At 34.8% G+C, this 18,134-nt stretch overlaps 1 protein-coding gene across 1 annotated transcript in view; it reads right to left on the bottom strand.

Annotated features, from left to right (window-relative positions):
* LOC149792220 (uncharacterized) overlaps nucleotides 1-17,887 on the bottom strand; it is a 124,999-nt gene extending 107,112 nt beyond the window's left edge. Inside the window, exons 1-3 of the mRNA XM_089969543.1 lie at nucleotides 17,777-17,887; nucleotides 14,573-14,626; nucleotides 5,709-5,808 (exon numbers count right to left, since the gene is read on the bottom strand). Of these exons, the coding sequence (XP_089825669.1) occupies nucleotides 5,709-5,808; nucleotides 14,573-14,626; nucleotides 17,777-17,785 (163 nt within the window). The 5' untranslated portion in view covers nucleotides 17,786-17,887. The remainder of the gene's footprint in view (nucleotides 1-5,708; nucleotides 5,809-14,572; nucleotides 14,627-17,776) is intronic.
* Between the last annotated feature and the right edge of the window lie 247 nt (nucleotides 17,888-18,134).

Genomic DNA, 18,134 nt, shown 5'->3' with positions numbered 1-18,134 from the left:
TCCTCTGGCGATAAAAGCTCTATCCCCACAACCCTAACTCGATCCTTTGCATACCACCATCAAAAGTGAAAACCGAAAGGAAACACAGCGTGACCCAAACATGTATAGGGTGCCTGACACCCAGCTGATTGACAACATTTTGAAAAATCAAAAGTACACCATGACACCCAATTCCAACTTTAAATAAAAATAGCATTGAAATTACACAACTCAAAGGATTAGGAAAATTACTCGAGTGGCTTACACACCATTGGAATAGATTTCTGTCCACTAGTACAACTGGACTTGATTTGATCTTACGCACTTTGCTGTTTCTGGGCATTCAGCTTTCCTGTGGCGTTTCGCATCCCGCGGGCCTCTTGCCTCCTTTCCTTGGCCGGACATGTTCATGAATTAAAAAGTGCGACATTTGCACATAAAAGTGAGACTGTAGTGGCTTCATTCCTACAATCCCGATCAACTGAAAATCTCGACCTTCGAGACTTAACCAGTCGTGAAAGCACTAGTTGCTTAGGTGACTTAAATCCTTTAATTGATTGATTTATCAAAGGGATGAGGTTATTCACACAGAAATAAAAACAACTTTAAATCACTGACTTTGTTGCAGTAATGTAAGTGTTGTAAAAATGTGTGACTTATTTTCTGCAACCAGGCATGACTGAATTATTATTTTTTATTGCGCATTAGAAATGACATTTGTTTTTAGAAACGAAACTCCTCATTTTTGGTACTTCATATGCATAATCATTGTTCTGCAGTAGATTTGTCAACTAAACCCTGATATCTCAGGATTTGGTTACACTGACAATTTTTTTACACTCCAACGTAATCAAGATAACCAGGTTTAACTGTATATTACATATTCACCTTGTGTTAAATATAAATATGAACACTATATTACATATCCACTTTGTGTTGAATATCCCTATGAACAGTACATTACATATCCACTTTGTGCTGAATACCCCTATAAACAGTACATTACATATCCACTTTGTGTTTAATACCCCTATGAACAGTACATTACATATCCACTTTGTGTTGAATATCCCTATGAACAGTACATTACATATCCACTTTGTGTTTAATACCCCTATGAACAGTACATTACATATCCACTTTGTGTTGAATACTGCTATAAACAGTACATTACATATCCACTGTCCTGAATACCCCTATGAAAAGTACATTACGTATCCACTTTGTGTTGAATACTGCTATGAACAGTACATTACATATCCACTTTGTGCTGAATACCCCTATAAACAGTACATTACATATCCACTTTGTGTTTAATACCCCTATGAACAGTACATTACATATCCACTTTGTGTTGAATATCCCTATGAACAGTACATTACATATCCACTTTGTGTTGAATATCCCTATGAACAGTACATTACATATCCACTTTGTGTTTAATACCCCTATGAACAGTACATTACATATCCACTTTGTGTTGAATACTGCTATAAACAGTACATTACATATCCACTGTCCTGAATACCCCTATGAAAAGTACATTACGTATCCACTTTGTGTTGAATACTGCTATGAACAGTACATTACATATCCACTGTCCTGAATACCCCTATGAAAAGTACATTACGTATCCACTTTGTGTTGAATACTGCTATAAACAGTACATTACATATCCACTTTGTGTTGAATATCCCTATGAACAGTACATTACATATCCACTTTGTGTTTAATACCCCTATGAACAGTACATTACATATCCACTTTGTGTTGAATACTGCTATAAACAGTACATTACATATCCACTGTCCTGAATACCCCTATGAAAAGTACATTACGTATCCACTTTGTGTTGAATACTGCTATGAACAGTACATTACATATCCACTGTCCTGAATACCCCTATGAACAGTACATTACATATCCACTTTGTGTTTAATACCCCTATAAACAGTACATTACATTTCCACTTTGTGTTTAATACCCCTATGAACAGTACATTACATATCCACTTTGTGTTGAATATCCCTATGAACAGTACATTACATTTCCACTTTGTGTTGAATACTGCTATGAACAGTACATTACATATCCACTTTGTGTTGAATATTTTTTTATATAGACACTAGCTGAGTCTATTTGACTCTCAAAATTACTGCCAATGGATCTCAATGCCCTTGACCTTGCTTAAGGTATGCAGTCTAAACTTCATGTGCAGAAAGCAATTTTTTCTTATTAGACTAACAATGACAATGATCTCTGAGCTTTAGACCCCAGAATCTATAGATTTCTTTATTATCTTAAGCAAAATCCATCTATAAATTTTGATCAAGGAAATTACTCAGGCACAATTGCAAAACAATTTTTCTTTGAGCATGACCTTTGATTTACTTAACTCCAAATCAAAAGACCTCTTCTATACATTAAGTATGCAAAATGCTATGAAGTATGGAACTAAATTTATCTTGCAAAAAAACACATTTTCCCCTTTCAGTCACCATAATTTGGACTTCTGACCCTTGACTCTCATTATTTTTATTCTTATTGTCACGTTGCCTGCCCATGATTAGGTAAGTCAAGAACAAAGGAATTGGTTAGAAGACGTGTATATATGTTAGACCCCACGGCTATAGTGGTCCTGTTATTAATTGTTACGAGAGACAGCTTTGTTGGGTGTCAAAAATCACATGTGGACATTGAAAGCTTTGTTCAAGAACGATGGACCCTTACTGGCGTCATAAATATCACCACATTGACAGATGGATGGAGCATTGTCTGCTACGTTGAATAGAACAGGTATAATCGATATCCAATCAGAATTGAGAGAGGGTGTGGTCACCATTTCAATCCGAATTTAATTGAGTAATTTAGACTAGAAACGTCAGTAATTGTGAAACATCGTGCTGGAAAGATAAAGCAATAACTCCGGGAAAGCCACTCGTAAATTGGCGAGAAAACTTAGGAAATTGTAAGGAAAGAAGACAAAGCTTCATAAAGGTCAATGAGTTATTTACTTGATTGTTGCTCGATTGTTGCAGAATATTACGGCATTGTAATTGTAATTATGTGCAGTATGTATACTTCATTACTAGAATCATTAGTACGTAGAATTACCTTTGTAGTGTTTAATTCACATGCATATTTGAGAAATGAGCTATGATTATGTAAAGAATTATGTAGATTGCTAGCTCGTGGTTAGAATTAATATTGTAATTCGCTAGTTGGTTACTTTGTAGTAAACTAGTGCATTTATTCATGTAATATTCTAGATTTTGCAACTGTTGAATTGAATTGTAACTTTGGAAAATGGCTGCAGTGTGTAAAATTAGTTAATGTGGATATAAGAATATTTGTGTACACTTGTAGGAGTGTAATGTACAGAAATGCATTTGATTGATGTGCCTTGTTCAGTATAACGAGATTAAGAATAATTACACTGATGTGATGCAATTTATTGATGTCTGTATGATAAGTAGTTGATACCGTGCTTTTATTATGACGCTGTTTACCATACAAGAGCGTATGGGTATTTCAATTTTGATGTGAACAAATGCGTGACCAAAAAATGTAATAGTCTTTATCTGATGATTAATTGTTGGTTTAGTATGAAATGAGATGGATAAGGAAATATGCTAACGTCCTTGTGTTTTCACAGGAAGCTTTTACCTGGGGACAGATTTCCGGTGTGGTTTAGTCCCGAGTCTCTAGGAGAGAGATGGAATAGAGACTAGAGGAGAAGTCGATTGTGAATCGAAGGCTAGTTGGAGAGCAGAGTCAAGGAGGAGGAGGAAAAGAAGTCGAGGAGGAGGAATTGGAGAAGGAGCAGTCTAGGAGAAGGAGTTAGGAGGGAAGTCAGGAGAGAAGAAATTGGCCGGATAGGAGAGATACAGATGAGTAAAAAACAAGGATAGGTGGAAAAGCAATCTCACACTATAAATCAAAGAATGCAATTGGCTATCACTTGGTCGAGAGGAAGAAGAGTGATTGGGAAATTATTATCATTTGAATATTGAATTGTATTAAATTGTTATTCTTTTGAATTTCACCTTTTGTGTTCTCAATCATTTAACTGTCGGCATTGCTGACTGAGGGCTTTGAGCCTTAGCTCTCTCTATCACTAATTTCACTCCCTACAAAAATGAGCCAGAGGTGGGACTTCTATGGTAATTTAAATATATATTGGGAGCGCCCCTCCCCAACCATACCAAATGCCACACTTACTCCAAGTTCAAGCCATCCACAAAGTCTACATAAACAATTTATCTTAATTCAGCCATAGTGATGTTCATCTTACACCTTTTGACCCCCAATTCCACAGTGATGTTCATCTTACACCTTTTGACCCCCAATTCCACAGTGATGTTCATCTTACATCTTTTGACCCCCAATTCCACAGTGATGTTCATCTTACACCTTTTGACCCCCAATTCCAAAGTGATGTTCATCTTACACCTTTTGACCCCCAATTCCATAGTGATGTTCATCTTACACCTTTTGACCGCCAATTACACAGTGATGTTCAACTTACACCTTTTGACCCCCAATTCCACAGTGATGTTCTTCTTACATCTTTTGACCCCCAATTCCACAGTGATGTTCATCTTACACCTTTTGACCCCCAATTCCACAGTGATGTTCATCTTACATCTTTTGACCCCCAATTCCACAGTGATGTTCATCTTACACCTTTTGACCCCCAATTCCATGGTGATGTTCATCTTACATCTTTTGACCCCCAATTCCACAGTGATGTTCATCTTACACCTTTTGACCCCCAATTCCACAGTGATGTTCATCTTACATCTTTTGACCCCCAATTCCACAGTGATGTTCATCTTACATCTTTTGAACCCCAATTCCAAAGTTATGTTCATCTTACACCTTTTGACCCCCAATTCCATGGTGATGTTCATCTTACACCTTTTGACCCCCAATTCCATAGGCTATTTCCTTGACTAATGTACAAGTGAGTCAAAAAGTCTTGTCCAGCTCTGTAATATAGAACTGATGTAATGTGTATAAACCATTTATCTTCATTCAGTTACTATGGCTCTGACCTTTGACATTTTAACCCTGAAATCAATCAGTTTCTTTTTTTTAGACATCCACAGCAAAGTTTGATCCAGTTCTGTACTGTAGAACAAATGGTATTGTGCAAAACCATTTTATTCTTTCAGTCCCAGTGACCTTGACTTTGTAGCCACAAAATTGATAGGTTCTTTTTTTTAACCCAAAGTCAATCCATCCAAAATGTTTGGTAACGGTTGTCAAAATTCAACTTAAATACTGAAACCATCAGAAACCATCAAGTTCTGTGAACTTGACGTCTGACCCAAAAATAGATAGGCTTCTTCCTTACCACAAACATGAGCCATCTAGAGTTTGGTGGCTAAAAAAGGAGAACAGCTTAAGTTCTTGTGCAGAAACTATTATCTTGTTTCAGATACAGTAACCATGACCTTTGGTCTCCTGACACCAAAATCAATACAATTCTTCAAACTAAGTTATTGTGGGGAAACAGAAATTAGCAAGAGTTGGATGGATGGATGGACATCACACCATAAAACCCACCCACCATATTGCAGCTGTATAAAAATATATTACATAACAGGAATTACAGGGGTATGTCAGGTGTATAAAAAATGTAAATAAAGAACAGGAATTACAGAGGTATGGCAGGTGTATAAAAATGTATTACATGATAGGAATTACAGAGGTAGTAACAATACCATCATCATCACGTCTTCTGCGATGCTTATCATCACCATCAACGTCACCTCTACGCTTTTTGTCATCATCTCGATCCCTATGACTTTTGCGATCATCACGCTAAAAGGAGTGGAAAAAATGAATAAATCACCTATATGGATGACAAATGACAAATTTAACAAAACAGAAACAATGGTGTATGTCGCATTCAGAATTACGTAGATTGACTCTTAACTTATGTGCTGTATCATACAGGATGGACTGGTTGTTCAGTTGCTGATGGGATGCTGAAAAAGATTCACACATGTTGTCCAACCATGAGTGATGATGACAAATTCACTTTCTTTCCTACAATGTGGGCTCATAACTTTCAAATGTTTCAGTTATTTAAGGTGTCATTTTTATTGCTCCCTTCAACCAGTTTATTAGATGTATTATTAGGATTTCGCTTGAATATTTCAGACAATAACCACTGGAAAAAAATGGTCACTTAATATAAATGTTTATCAGCCCTTTCTTTAGAGATCTTAATTTTACCAATAACTTGTACACAAGAGTTAGGGTTTTCCAGTTTGCAATCACTTGTTGGAGAACTGCAATTTTGTGCATCTCTATATTAACCCTTTGCAACAGGGCTCCAACTTGTAAGCAAAAAGGTACTAGAATTAATTTTGGGGGCTAAGAAGTTGCCTTTATTATGCTAGTAATTTCCATTCTGCACACTGATTTGGAGACAACAAGCTAACAAGTAAGTAAATAAATAAGTAAATAAATAAATAAGTGAATAAATAAATAAACAAGTAAATACATAAATACACAAATAATACAGTTCAATACTTCAAATGAGGTTTTCTTTAAAATTCTTCACAGGATATGTTACATGCTACCTTAATTACATTCATTCTTTCACCAGTAACAGGAAGATAACTTTTTCAGTCATTCTTTGAAAAATATACTATCAATAAATTTGTGAAACATGCATACATTTTATTTGAAATTTCAGCAATTAGGTAGAACAGTGTGTCATATATATCCCCATAGTATGTGGACCACTTGGTCAGGAAACATCATCCCACGGCCACAATCTCTTGAATACATTTTAGATACACAAACACACAGATACAGTATCTACGTTGCGACATGAATAAAAAAAAGTGTGTTTCATATTGCACTGGTTTTAAAATTAGGGTAGGTAGGTAGGTAGGTTTTCTTAATAAAAGAAAAATATGTATTATAATGATTAGTATGTATAATGTTCTAAGTGCTTCAAGTAGTGGACTAAAAACCAGCCCAATCAGATGCACAAATCAATTTCAGGAAAAAAAATAAATTTTTATTTTTAATTTATTATAAATTTAAATTATATATATATATATATATATATATATATATATATATATATATATATATATATATATATATATATATATACACATACATATATATATATATATATATATATATATATATATATATATATATATATATATATATATATACACACATACATATATATATATATATATATATATATATATATATATATATATATATATATATATATATATCGTACTAAGCACTTCAAATCCTGGACTAAACCAACTCAATTAGATGCTCAAATCAATTTCAATAAATTTTTTACATTTTTTTTTTACTCCATGGGGAAAGAAGTACTACAGAAGTACTACAGTCGGCAGCAAATAACATGGATGGTCAGTCAACCGGAAACACTTGAAATGAGGCTCTCAAAAGGGTAACGATTTAATACTGAATTTATAAAATGAGTTGAATAATGTCCAGCTTTTTCGAGCCTTGGCTTGCAATAATGAGTTTCATAAATTTAATATTAAATTATTACCCATTTGAGATTCTTTTTATCAAATAGTTTTATTTCAGTATAAATTATTTTGACAGAAGAATGAATAATTTCATTCATTCTGACAGACACTATACATTTCACTTGTTGTGTGTAAAAAATAGTCCCAAACAAAGTTGAAATAGTAAAAGTATAGTAAACATTTTTGCTAACTATAAATCAAAGAATAAGTATCCATCCAAATAAACAGAAAATTTTCAAAACACAAAACATTTGTCAAAAAAAAATGTCCAATGTGTGTTATGTCACATTGTTTGATATGGTGGACAGTACCGGTTTGAGTTAGCCTACACAACACAGTGACAGTGTTTACGTTGAAATTCTACATCACAACTTAATATTACATTGTTGCGATATCTTTGTGAAAAGAAGGTTACTGGATGTAGAAATACACATATTTACTGTAATGTATTTGTGACCGGATATTTGCAGTATTTCATTTGGAACATTAAACTGTAGAGAATACGTAAACAAATTTCTTTTGAGTCATACTTGCATCACATATTTACCATGTAAATATGCTGTGGTTGGAAAACATTCTGTCAGTTGGGGAGACCAGTTTATGTCTACATTCTTCCATGAATAAAGGTGAGTTTATTTACTTCAGTAAGTTCACATTTAAACCAAGCTTGTATATAGGGTGTAGTCCATGCTACTGACATACCTCCCCCCCCCATCCCCACCCTCGCTATCATCTGATCATAGTTTTACTTGTTGTTATTGTTCTTGTCTTGTGGGTTTTGCCATTTTTCATGTTATGATATGTTATATATGACATAACAACCTCCTGTGGGGGTAAATTGGCCATATGTAATCAGATGAGACCATTTCCCCCACCCCCCATTAACTTTTGTGAGTCAAACCAAATATGGCAGAAAAAATGTTCCTTTAAAACAAAAATGTCCAGATAGATATATGTATTGATCTCTTAAATATACTTCGGACAATGGTAAAGATAGATATATGTATTGATCTCTTAAATATACTTTGGACCATGGTAAAGATAGATATATGTATTGATCTCTTAAATATATTTTGGACCATGGTAAAGATAGATATATTTATTTATTGCTCTCTTAAATATACTTTGGACAATGGTAAAGATAGATATATGTATTGATCTCTTAAATATACTTTGGACCATGGTAAAGATAGATATATGTACTGATCTCTTAAATACACTTTGGACCATGGTAGAGATATATGTATTGATCTCTTAAATATACTTTGGACCATGGTAAAGGTATATATATATATATATATATATATATATATATATATATATATATATATATATATATGTATGTATTCATCTCTTAAATATACCTTGGACTATGGTAAAGATAGATATATGTATTGATCTCTTAAATATACTTTGGACAATGGTAAAGATAGATATATGTACTGATCTCTTAAATACACTTTGGACCATGGTAGAGATATATGTATTGATCTCTTAAATATACTTTGGACCATGGTAAAGGTATATATATATATATATATATATATATATATATATATATATATATATATATATATATATATATATGTATTCATCTCTTAAATATACCTTGGACTATGGTAAAGATAGATATATGTATTGATCTCTTAAATATACTTTGGACCATGGTAAAGATAGATATATTGATCTCTTAAATATACTTTGGACCATGTTAAAGATATCTGTATTGATCTCTTAAATATACTTTGGACCATGGTAAAGATAGATATAAGTATTGATCTCTTAAATATACTTTGGACCGTGGTAAATATAGATATATGTATTGATCTCTTAAATATACTTTGGACAATGGTAAAGATAGATACACCGCTCCCTCGATAACTCGTGCACAACGGGGTCCAAAAACATCGACCGCACTATAAGCGAGGGCGCAAGTTACCGAGGGACCTATAAAAAAACCTAATAAAGAGATGGAGATCGACAGAGAGAGGCGAGGGGGGGGGTTGCATTGTTAAATACTCGTTTTATAATCGTGCTGAAAATAACTGTGAATAAATATTTCTTTATAAAGGTGTTGTTCGTTTTTCTTTATAAATTACCTTTAATTTCTGGATAAAGTATCTTGAAAAAGATCATAAAAACTAACATTATTCTACGAGGTATCAGTACTCTTAACATGTGTCTCGCTAAATACATTGTGTATTACGTCACTGCTTTTGTGTTGATTTGGATACATTCTAGTTTTATTGTTTGTTCAAAATGAATCAAGATTTCTTTTATCAAAAAAGATAACATTCATATCGAAAAACGACAACGTCGAAACTTGTGTTGCTCTAAAAAAAAAAATCTGCTATCACTAGATAGATAGATAGATCGATAGATAGAGTAAAATGTAAAAAAATAAATTCACAAAGATAAACCATTACCAACCATGAATTTAATGGGTCTAAACGTCAGACATGTAAAAAAAAAAAAAAAAAAAAATATTTAAATACAAATACGCGAGTGAGAATACGACAATATTTGCTGGCCAATTGTCTAATAGCAGTAGAGCTTTCTCCTCTAAGCCCCTGGATCACAGGTGGTTTCTGACGGCGGGGACAAACATCTTAGAAAACCACTCCGTAAACATTGTTGCAGTCATCCATGCATTCCACTATTTCTATATACAAATGGAAGGGTGTCCATATTCATGTGATGAAAACAACGGGGAGACTTGTATTTGCCAACACATAATGGTTTCATTTTATGTGTGCCAGTTTTGTTAACACAAAACAAAAGTGTTAATCTCTCTTTGTTCAGCTTGAAACCCTCATTTTTGTGTGTATCATCTCTGGTAGCTAGAGTTTTGTCTGGCATCATCCGATAGCATAGACCAGCCTCATCACAATTATAAACTTGGTCGTCTGTATATCCATCACGGGTCAGTATCTCTCGGAGTTGGTTGGGATAACTAGATGCGGCCGCCTAATTTTGTTTTATTCTATGTCGGCGCTGGAATCTCCAAAGCCATCCATGGCTTGCCATGAAATCTGAATCAGTATCCATAGTTTTGGCCATTTTCTCTGCCTGGGCCTTGAGAATTGTTCCCGAAATCGGAATTCACGTTGCTGTGTGACCCAGGTGTACACAGCATCATCTAATTCTGTGTCGTTTGCAGTGCGTGCCCGTTTCCGTTTAAATCCATCATCAGAATCAACTTCATGCAAATAATCCCGAAATTTCTTCTCATCCTTGAGCCAACCTCTGAGTGTCGACTCGGCAAGTTTAAGTTCACTACAAACTTTTGATCTTGATTCAGCATTACGAACCCTCTCTATGACAGTAAGCTTTTCCTTCACCGAGTACTCCTTTCGCTTTATTCCCTTGATCTCCATGATCACATTTACAAATGATTAGGGTAAATTACTGATTAATATATACTTTAATGACAATAAGTACATACTATTTGAAACCATGTTCGATTGGTCCAATTAAATTGATTGATGTTGAGACACGATATTGACCACAAGAGTTTATGCATGTAGGATTTGCATTCCTTTGAACTTTTGTATTTTTGTACGTCTTTTACCTGATTTGATACAAAAGACCGACTTAACGTGATAAAACAAAGCAGGTCTATTTTAATTGATTTTTACAATGCAACAAACACTTCCCCAAGTCGTCGATCAAAACGCTGCCGGCACTTAATTAGGTTCTCACAGATGTGCTCGCGGGCATCGATGTGACGGTCAATTGACTCTTTTCATGTTTGAATAGAAGAGAACATGCAACGATTACACTGGTCAACAGTGAAATCATTACTGACTTGAAAAGGCCCTAATCTGTAGTATTTTGGTGTGCCGAACACGAATATAACCGTGAAAAATTTGTATTGGCTCTCGTTTTGAAGATATTCATATACCTCATTTTCTATGTTTCACTGTGTAAATTTCTCCAGTAGGACTGCAGCAACATCCGGAATAATGATGTAACATTGCATAATACCATCATGCTCACATCATCCACAGTTGATTGCATCATTTTCTGATACAGTGCAATACTAATGCCATGCGGCTGCTGAAGTAAGTTGACGTCAGCAGTGTACTATACATGTGTAGGCCTATTATACTAATGCCAGGCGGCTGCTGAAGCTGACGTAAGCAGTGTACTATATAAAGCCCAATCAGATAGGTTCAGCATTTAAAATATTTTAGACGTTGTGCGAGACAGTTCAAGCTACTGTTACATAAAACTTATTATTTTATCCATTTACGTACAATAAAGAACAGTAATGCCTCGAAAGTGTGTTAATACCGCGGACAATTTTTGCTATATTTGTGGGGAAGTGACATTTGCCAACCAGAAGAAAAGTATCAATTCTCAAGTGAAGAAGGCATATCATCTTTACTTCGGATGCAAGGTTGGTGACCAAGACAAGCCTTGGGCTCCGCATATATGCTGTGCTACATGTACAACACAGCTTTCACAGTGGTTGAATTGCAAAAGGTCATCAATGCCGTTTGCAGTCCCAATGGTGTGGAGAGAGCCAAGCAACCACCTAAATGACTGTTACTTCTGCTTGGTTCCTCCTCTTTCCGGCGGAATAACGAAGCGAAAGAAGTCGAGAATAGTCTACCCAAACATTCCGTCTGCATTGAGACCAGTTCCACATGGTGAGGGACTTCCTATTCCAGAACCTCCAGCAGAATATTCTCTTGATTCATCTGACGAAGACAAAGGTGAGTCGACCTGTTCTTCTCCTGGTCCATCAGCATGCAGTGATCCAGATTTTCACTGTGGTGCATCATCAACCCCACACAGAATAACACAGGAAGAACTAAATGACCTGATTCGTGATTTGGACTTATCAAAGAACAAGGCAGAATTGCTAGGATCAAGACTCCAACAATGGAATCTTCTAGAAGAAGATGTCACAATTACTGCATATCGAAAGCGCCACCAGCAATTGGAGCCTTTCTTCAGAAAGGAAAGTAATCTGATATTCTGTTCCGATATTGAGGGCCTCATGAATGCTTTAAAAATCACTCATGACCCACAAGAATGGAGACTATTTGTGGACTCTTCGAAACTGAGTCTCAAGGCTGTGCTTTTGCACAATGGAAACATTCTTCCATCTATTCCAGTAGCGTATGCTGTCCATATGAAAGAGACATACGATAACTTAAGGCAGCTACTGAATTCCATTGAGTATAACAAGTACAGCTGGCACCTCTGTGGTGATTTGAAGGTAGTTGCCCTTTTAATGGGACTGCAGCAAGGATATACAAAATACATGTGTTTCTTATGCGAGTGGGATAGCCGAGCAAGGGAAATGCACTACATGAGGAAGGAATGGACTCACAGGCAGAATGTAGCCATTGGAGAGAAGAATATCCAACACCCAGCTCTGGTTGAGGCTCAGAAAATCTTGCTACCACCCCTTCACATCAAACTAGGTTTGATGAAGAACTTCGTGAAAGCCATTGACCGGACTTTGCCAGCATTCCGATACCTGCATGAAAAATTCCCTCGACTCAGCGAAGCAAAGATTAAAGAGGGAGTTTTTGTGGGTCCTCAGATTCGAGAGCTTTTCAAAGATGACCGGTTCAACAACTTGCTGGAAGGTGACGCGAAACAAGCATGGAATGCTTTTCGCCTAGTTTCTACAAACTTCCTCGGAAATGTTAGGGCAGAAAACTATAAGGAACTAGTAGAAGACATGTTGATGAAGTATAAGAAACTTGGCTGCAATATGTCTCTAAAGATTCACTTCCTTCATTCCCATTTGGATTTCTTTCCTAGCAACTGTGGTATTGTTAGTGATGAACACGGCGAACGTTTTCATCAAGATATCGCAACAATGGAACAAAGATACCAGGGAAAATGGTCCACTACAATGCTGGCTGACTACTGCTGGACACTCCTCAGAGATGCTCCCGAAAGCTGTACAAGAGACAGGCGAAGAAATCTAAGATGTAGTCAATGACTTGATTTTTTATAGGTAGGCTATTACAGTTGACCTTTTACTATTGGAATGCATTTCGTTATGTAAACATTAATTTCTTGCAGATTACAAAAAAACTAGAGCCAATTTTGCAATTTGACTGTCATATTCGTGTTCAGCACATAAAAATTGATAAGAATTGACTAATTTTATTTCAGTAACATGACTTTTGTAAAAATTTGTTGTCCAGTGTTATACTGCTTACACTGCAACACAATGAAAAGATTAAAACACTAATTTTCCCTGACAAGACATATTTAATTAGTGTTCATTTCATTCAGTGTTGCCACCTGTTAGCATTTACTATAATTCTTTGATCGCTGTTTCGCCGTATACATATACAGTATTATTATTTACAGTGAACTGAGAAAATATTTTTTCCGATAAAATCTAAGAAGATATGTGATTCCTTATTAAAACCTGAAAATTTCATGATGTTGATTCTAACTTTTCGGGCACTAACCGCCATTTTCGACGATAAAACGGGCAATATATCAAGGCTTCATTCATCAGTTCTGATATGATTTTCTTCATTTTTTAAAAATATTTTCTTTTAAAAAAAACGGGATCCACGCCGGACACCGCGTTATAAGCGGGTTCACAAGTTATTAGGGCGCGAGTTATCGAGGGAGCGGTGTATATGTATTGATCTCTTAAATATACTTTGGGCCATGGTAAAGATAGATATATGTATTGACCTCTTAAATATACTTTGGACCATGGTAAAGATCTATGTATTGATCTCTTGAATAGACTTTGGACCATGGTAAAGATCTATGTATTGATCCCTTAATTATACTTTGGACAATGGTAAATACATGTTGATCTCTTAAATATACATTAGACCATGGTAAAGATATATGTATTGATTTCTTAAATATACTTTTGACTATGGTAAAGATACATGTATTAATCTCTTCAATATACTTCTTTTTACCCATCCTCCTTTTAATCCATCAACTTTTCCCATGAACCACCATCTCTGTTTTCAATATCATTGTTAGAATAATCAGCACAATAAAGAATTGACGAAACTGTTCACAAAAATCAATCCATGTACCTTTAGTGCTCGATTAAGTTCATCTGTGGTCCATGTGTCTTCTTTGGACCGTGTCTGAAACAACATTGAAAATACAGAGAGAGGGTCAACAGAACGAAAAGGCCAAAGAAAAAATATGGGTAAAGTTTACCCGACATTGATGACATTCCATTTTTGGACTGGACATCAAACTTGACATACAAAATATGTTCACATTAAAACTGATACCATTCTTCACAACAACTGTAAGGAATACTTCCATGCAAATGACAATGCTTTCTATTTCTCATGGCAGTAGAATATATGTTGCTGTAATTCATGAATTGGCATCAAGTCTTGTAGTGTTAAAAAAAATCTTAATTATAAACAAGTACAATTCCCAAGCCCATAATCAATATGTAAATAATTATCAATTTTATTATATAAAAATCAAGCTGATTTCAATGTACTTTTCAAAAAGCGTCTTTTTTATTGTGGAAGGCCTATGGTCTCCAGACCAGTCCACTGGGGATATTATTGTTTACAATTTACATTGAATATTTACAAGTATATAAGCAGCAATACAGACCTATGTGACAAACTTAAATACTTTCTGCGTGCATCATATCATTACTAAGAAACAGTTCACACCCCCTCAAAACTATTAACTCTTCTGAAAACACCAAAATTGCTCAGACATAAGGCTATTTAGCAAAATTGTAGAGAAAAAAAGAAATCTTACCACAAACATGCATTGCTAAGTTTTTGATGACAGATCTGTACTTCAGTGAAACATTTTATTCCAACCATAATGAATAAAGCCATTCTTTTTCTGTGAATGACTAATGTTAATGTCTGAAATGTCACATTTTAGTGTTCTATTTTACTAATGATCCAAAAGCCATATTATAGTGTTCTATTTCATATATGTTTCAAAAGTCACATTTTAGTTTTCTATTTTACTAATGTTTCAAAAGTCACATTTTAGTGTTCTATTTCATATATGTTTCAAAGGTCACAGTGTTCTATTTTGCTAATGTTTCAAAAGTCATATTTTATTTTTTCATACTGGCACAAGATAAAAGGATCAGATGAACATCCTTTCTCAGACACTAACCGATCTTTTTTTTTTACATCAATGACTGGATTTTCAGTGGGGAGTTTTGGTCAAGTGTTCAGTAGTTATTATAACTCAGTTTTGAAGTTTTCTTTGGACTTTGCATAGCTACTGATAAAAGGAGATTATTCCAATATCCAATGGTTTTGGGCAAGTTACTATATTTATAAGTGTCTGTACTGTAATGAATCTGGACATAAGAACTGGAAATTTCTGTATTGTGACTCAAGTTTTCTCTTATATAAGTTGAAAGCCTGAATGCACTTTATAGTGATATGTCTTCTTGTAAATGGAGAGTTTGAAAAGATTAACTAATACTCAAAATCTCATTTAGTTGATACAATTCATGTGCAGGTTTCATGTAGCACAATCTAATGCCTATTTATATCCTACGAAGAAGATGCTTCCTGAAGGAATATGGAGGCATTCCCTCCCATCTGCTGGAATGACCTAGTTATCCCTGGTATCTGACCAGTTTTGTTATCATTTTATCTTGTCAGAGAGAGAGGATGATGCATTGGTTCAATTAATCACTTTGACAATGTGAGGTCTGTATACCCCCAATGAGCTGATGCTGCCACCTTTTGCACCATAAAACATTAGCACAAATGGTTTATGGTAGGAACTAACAGATTTGGGTGGTATTATCTTCCAACTGTGGATACAATAAAAACCTAAATAAAATTATTGGGTGGGTGGGTAATAGTAAAAGAATTGGTGGCTAAATGACTCTCTTTAAAAAAACAGGGTTTTTTTGTAACAGCCAAAAATGTTAATGTTTGAATAACGTCACACAATACATCAGTGGTACTATTCAAGTTTCCTTCTGTTTGAAAATCAGCAGGCTTATTATAATAATACATAATATGAAAGATGGCATTATAAGGCTGTCCATTGGTGTAATTGTTTCCCAGTTCCTATTATTAGTGAATGTCGGGGAGGAGCAGGCTGAGATTTTATGTTTTCATCACAGATGGTACTAATTTCCAATCCACTGATGGGCACAAGAGGTCATCAAATGAAATCCCTTGACTGAACATGTTGTTTTGTTGTTGGTTGTTCTGTTAATTAGAAATAAGAGTATCAATCTCAACTGGAGGACAGAAGAATGATTGTATCATATTATCAGTAACACATGCAGTATCCAAACCTCTAAGAAATGCTTTTTTGTCATTGGATATATCAATCAGATTTTTATGGAGTTTTGTTAAGATATTTTGTGTTATTCCATTATGGGCAACACTTATGTGTTGATTCAAAGACTGGTGGTGTTTATACATTGTTTTACACATGGCACAATGGCAGAACATTTTCTGTGGTTAAGATTTAATGTGTGAAGCTGTGATTAAGGGAGAATGCATGAAATCACAGTATCTGATGTCAGCCTCATAAGGTGAGGTGAGTTATGAAATGAACATGATTATTCAATGAGTGGAAAATTCCAGAAAAAGAGAAGGGTCTGAAACATCCAAATTACCATGTTGAGAGCAAAATAATAACAAAATATTTGATCCCTGTTGGATGCAGAAAATTGAATCTTTCTGCTCAATATTGCTAATAGATACAAATGCATCAGACAAAACAATTTCTATCATTATGACACTGAATACAACTTATGTTGTGGTCTGACAGATTGGCTTTTTCTATAACTGCTAACATTTTACGATCAATTTTGTTGTTTTTTCTCTGAGTGTTTACATTACTATTATTCAGAGAATACTGACCGGTGAGGAGCAAAATAAAGTGAATAATCGGTATTTAAAGGAATGTATAATCAAATGCTCGAAAATGAAACCTAATTCTGAAATAGTAACAAATGTCTACACACTCTAAAACTTGTACTTTAAAATTTCTTGACCTCCACCTATTTCCTAAATCTGTTTTATTTTGGAAAGACTAGCAATATTGGCTGATTTGGAGTTTAGCATCATCCCACTACTGATCTGGAGATATGTCAATAAGAGATACAGTTACTGCAGAAAACAACAAAAACCCAGAACAGCCCCTGTGTTTTACTCTCCCAGTCTCTTCAAAACCAAGTGACACATGTTAGAACTGTCGTTTACATCAGAGTTGTCTTTTTTATTTCATACGATGCAAATAGCTATCCACTGGTAACTCACTCTTACCGATGGCATGTTGTCTTGTTTTTCTCTAAAAATTTGGGAACGTTTTTCTATTTATCCGTCACAACACTCCATCACTAACACCGCCATTTTCAAGCTTTCTTGGTATTTCCGTAAGTGGGTCTATCATAAAATCACGACATTCTAATATGGAGCAACGCATATATTAAAAGAAAATGAATATTCGTAGAACAAAAGTCAAATAATTTAAAACTAATTATTTTTGAATTCTATAAAATAACGTATCTAATAAATGTTGTGAAATGTATGGACTGTTCTATATCTTCACCTAGGGGTGTTACATATTGATTCGTTCTAGCTAGACGGAGAATTCCAAATGCTTACCATGGGGGTGTTCTGC

This window comes from Sinohyriopsis cumingii, chromosome 9 (genome assembly GCF_028554795.1).
Source record: "Sinohyriopsis cumingii isolate HCF-2022 chromosome 9, ASM2855479v2, whole genome shotgun sequence".
NCBI classification, from domain to species: Eukaryota; Metazoa; Mollusca; class Bivalvia; order Unionida; family Unionidae; genus Sinohyriopsis; species Sinohyriopsis cumingii.
This window is presented reverse-complemented; position numbering and strand designations above follow the sequence as displayed.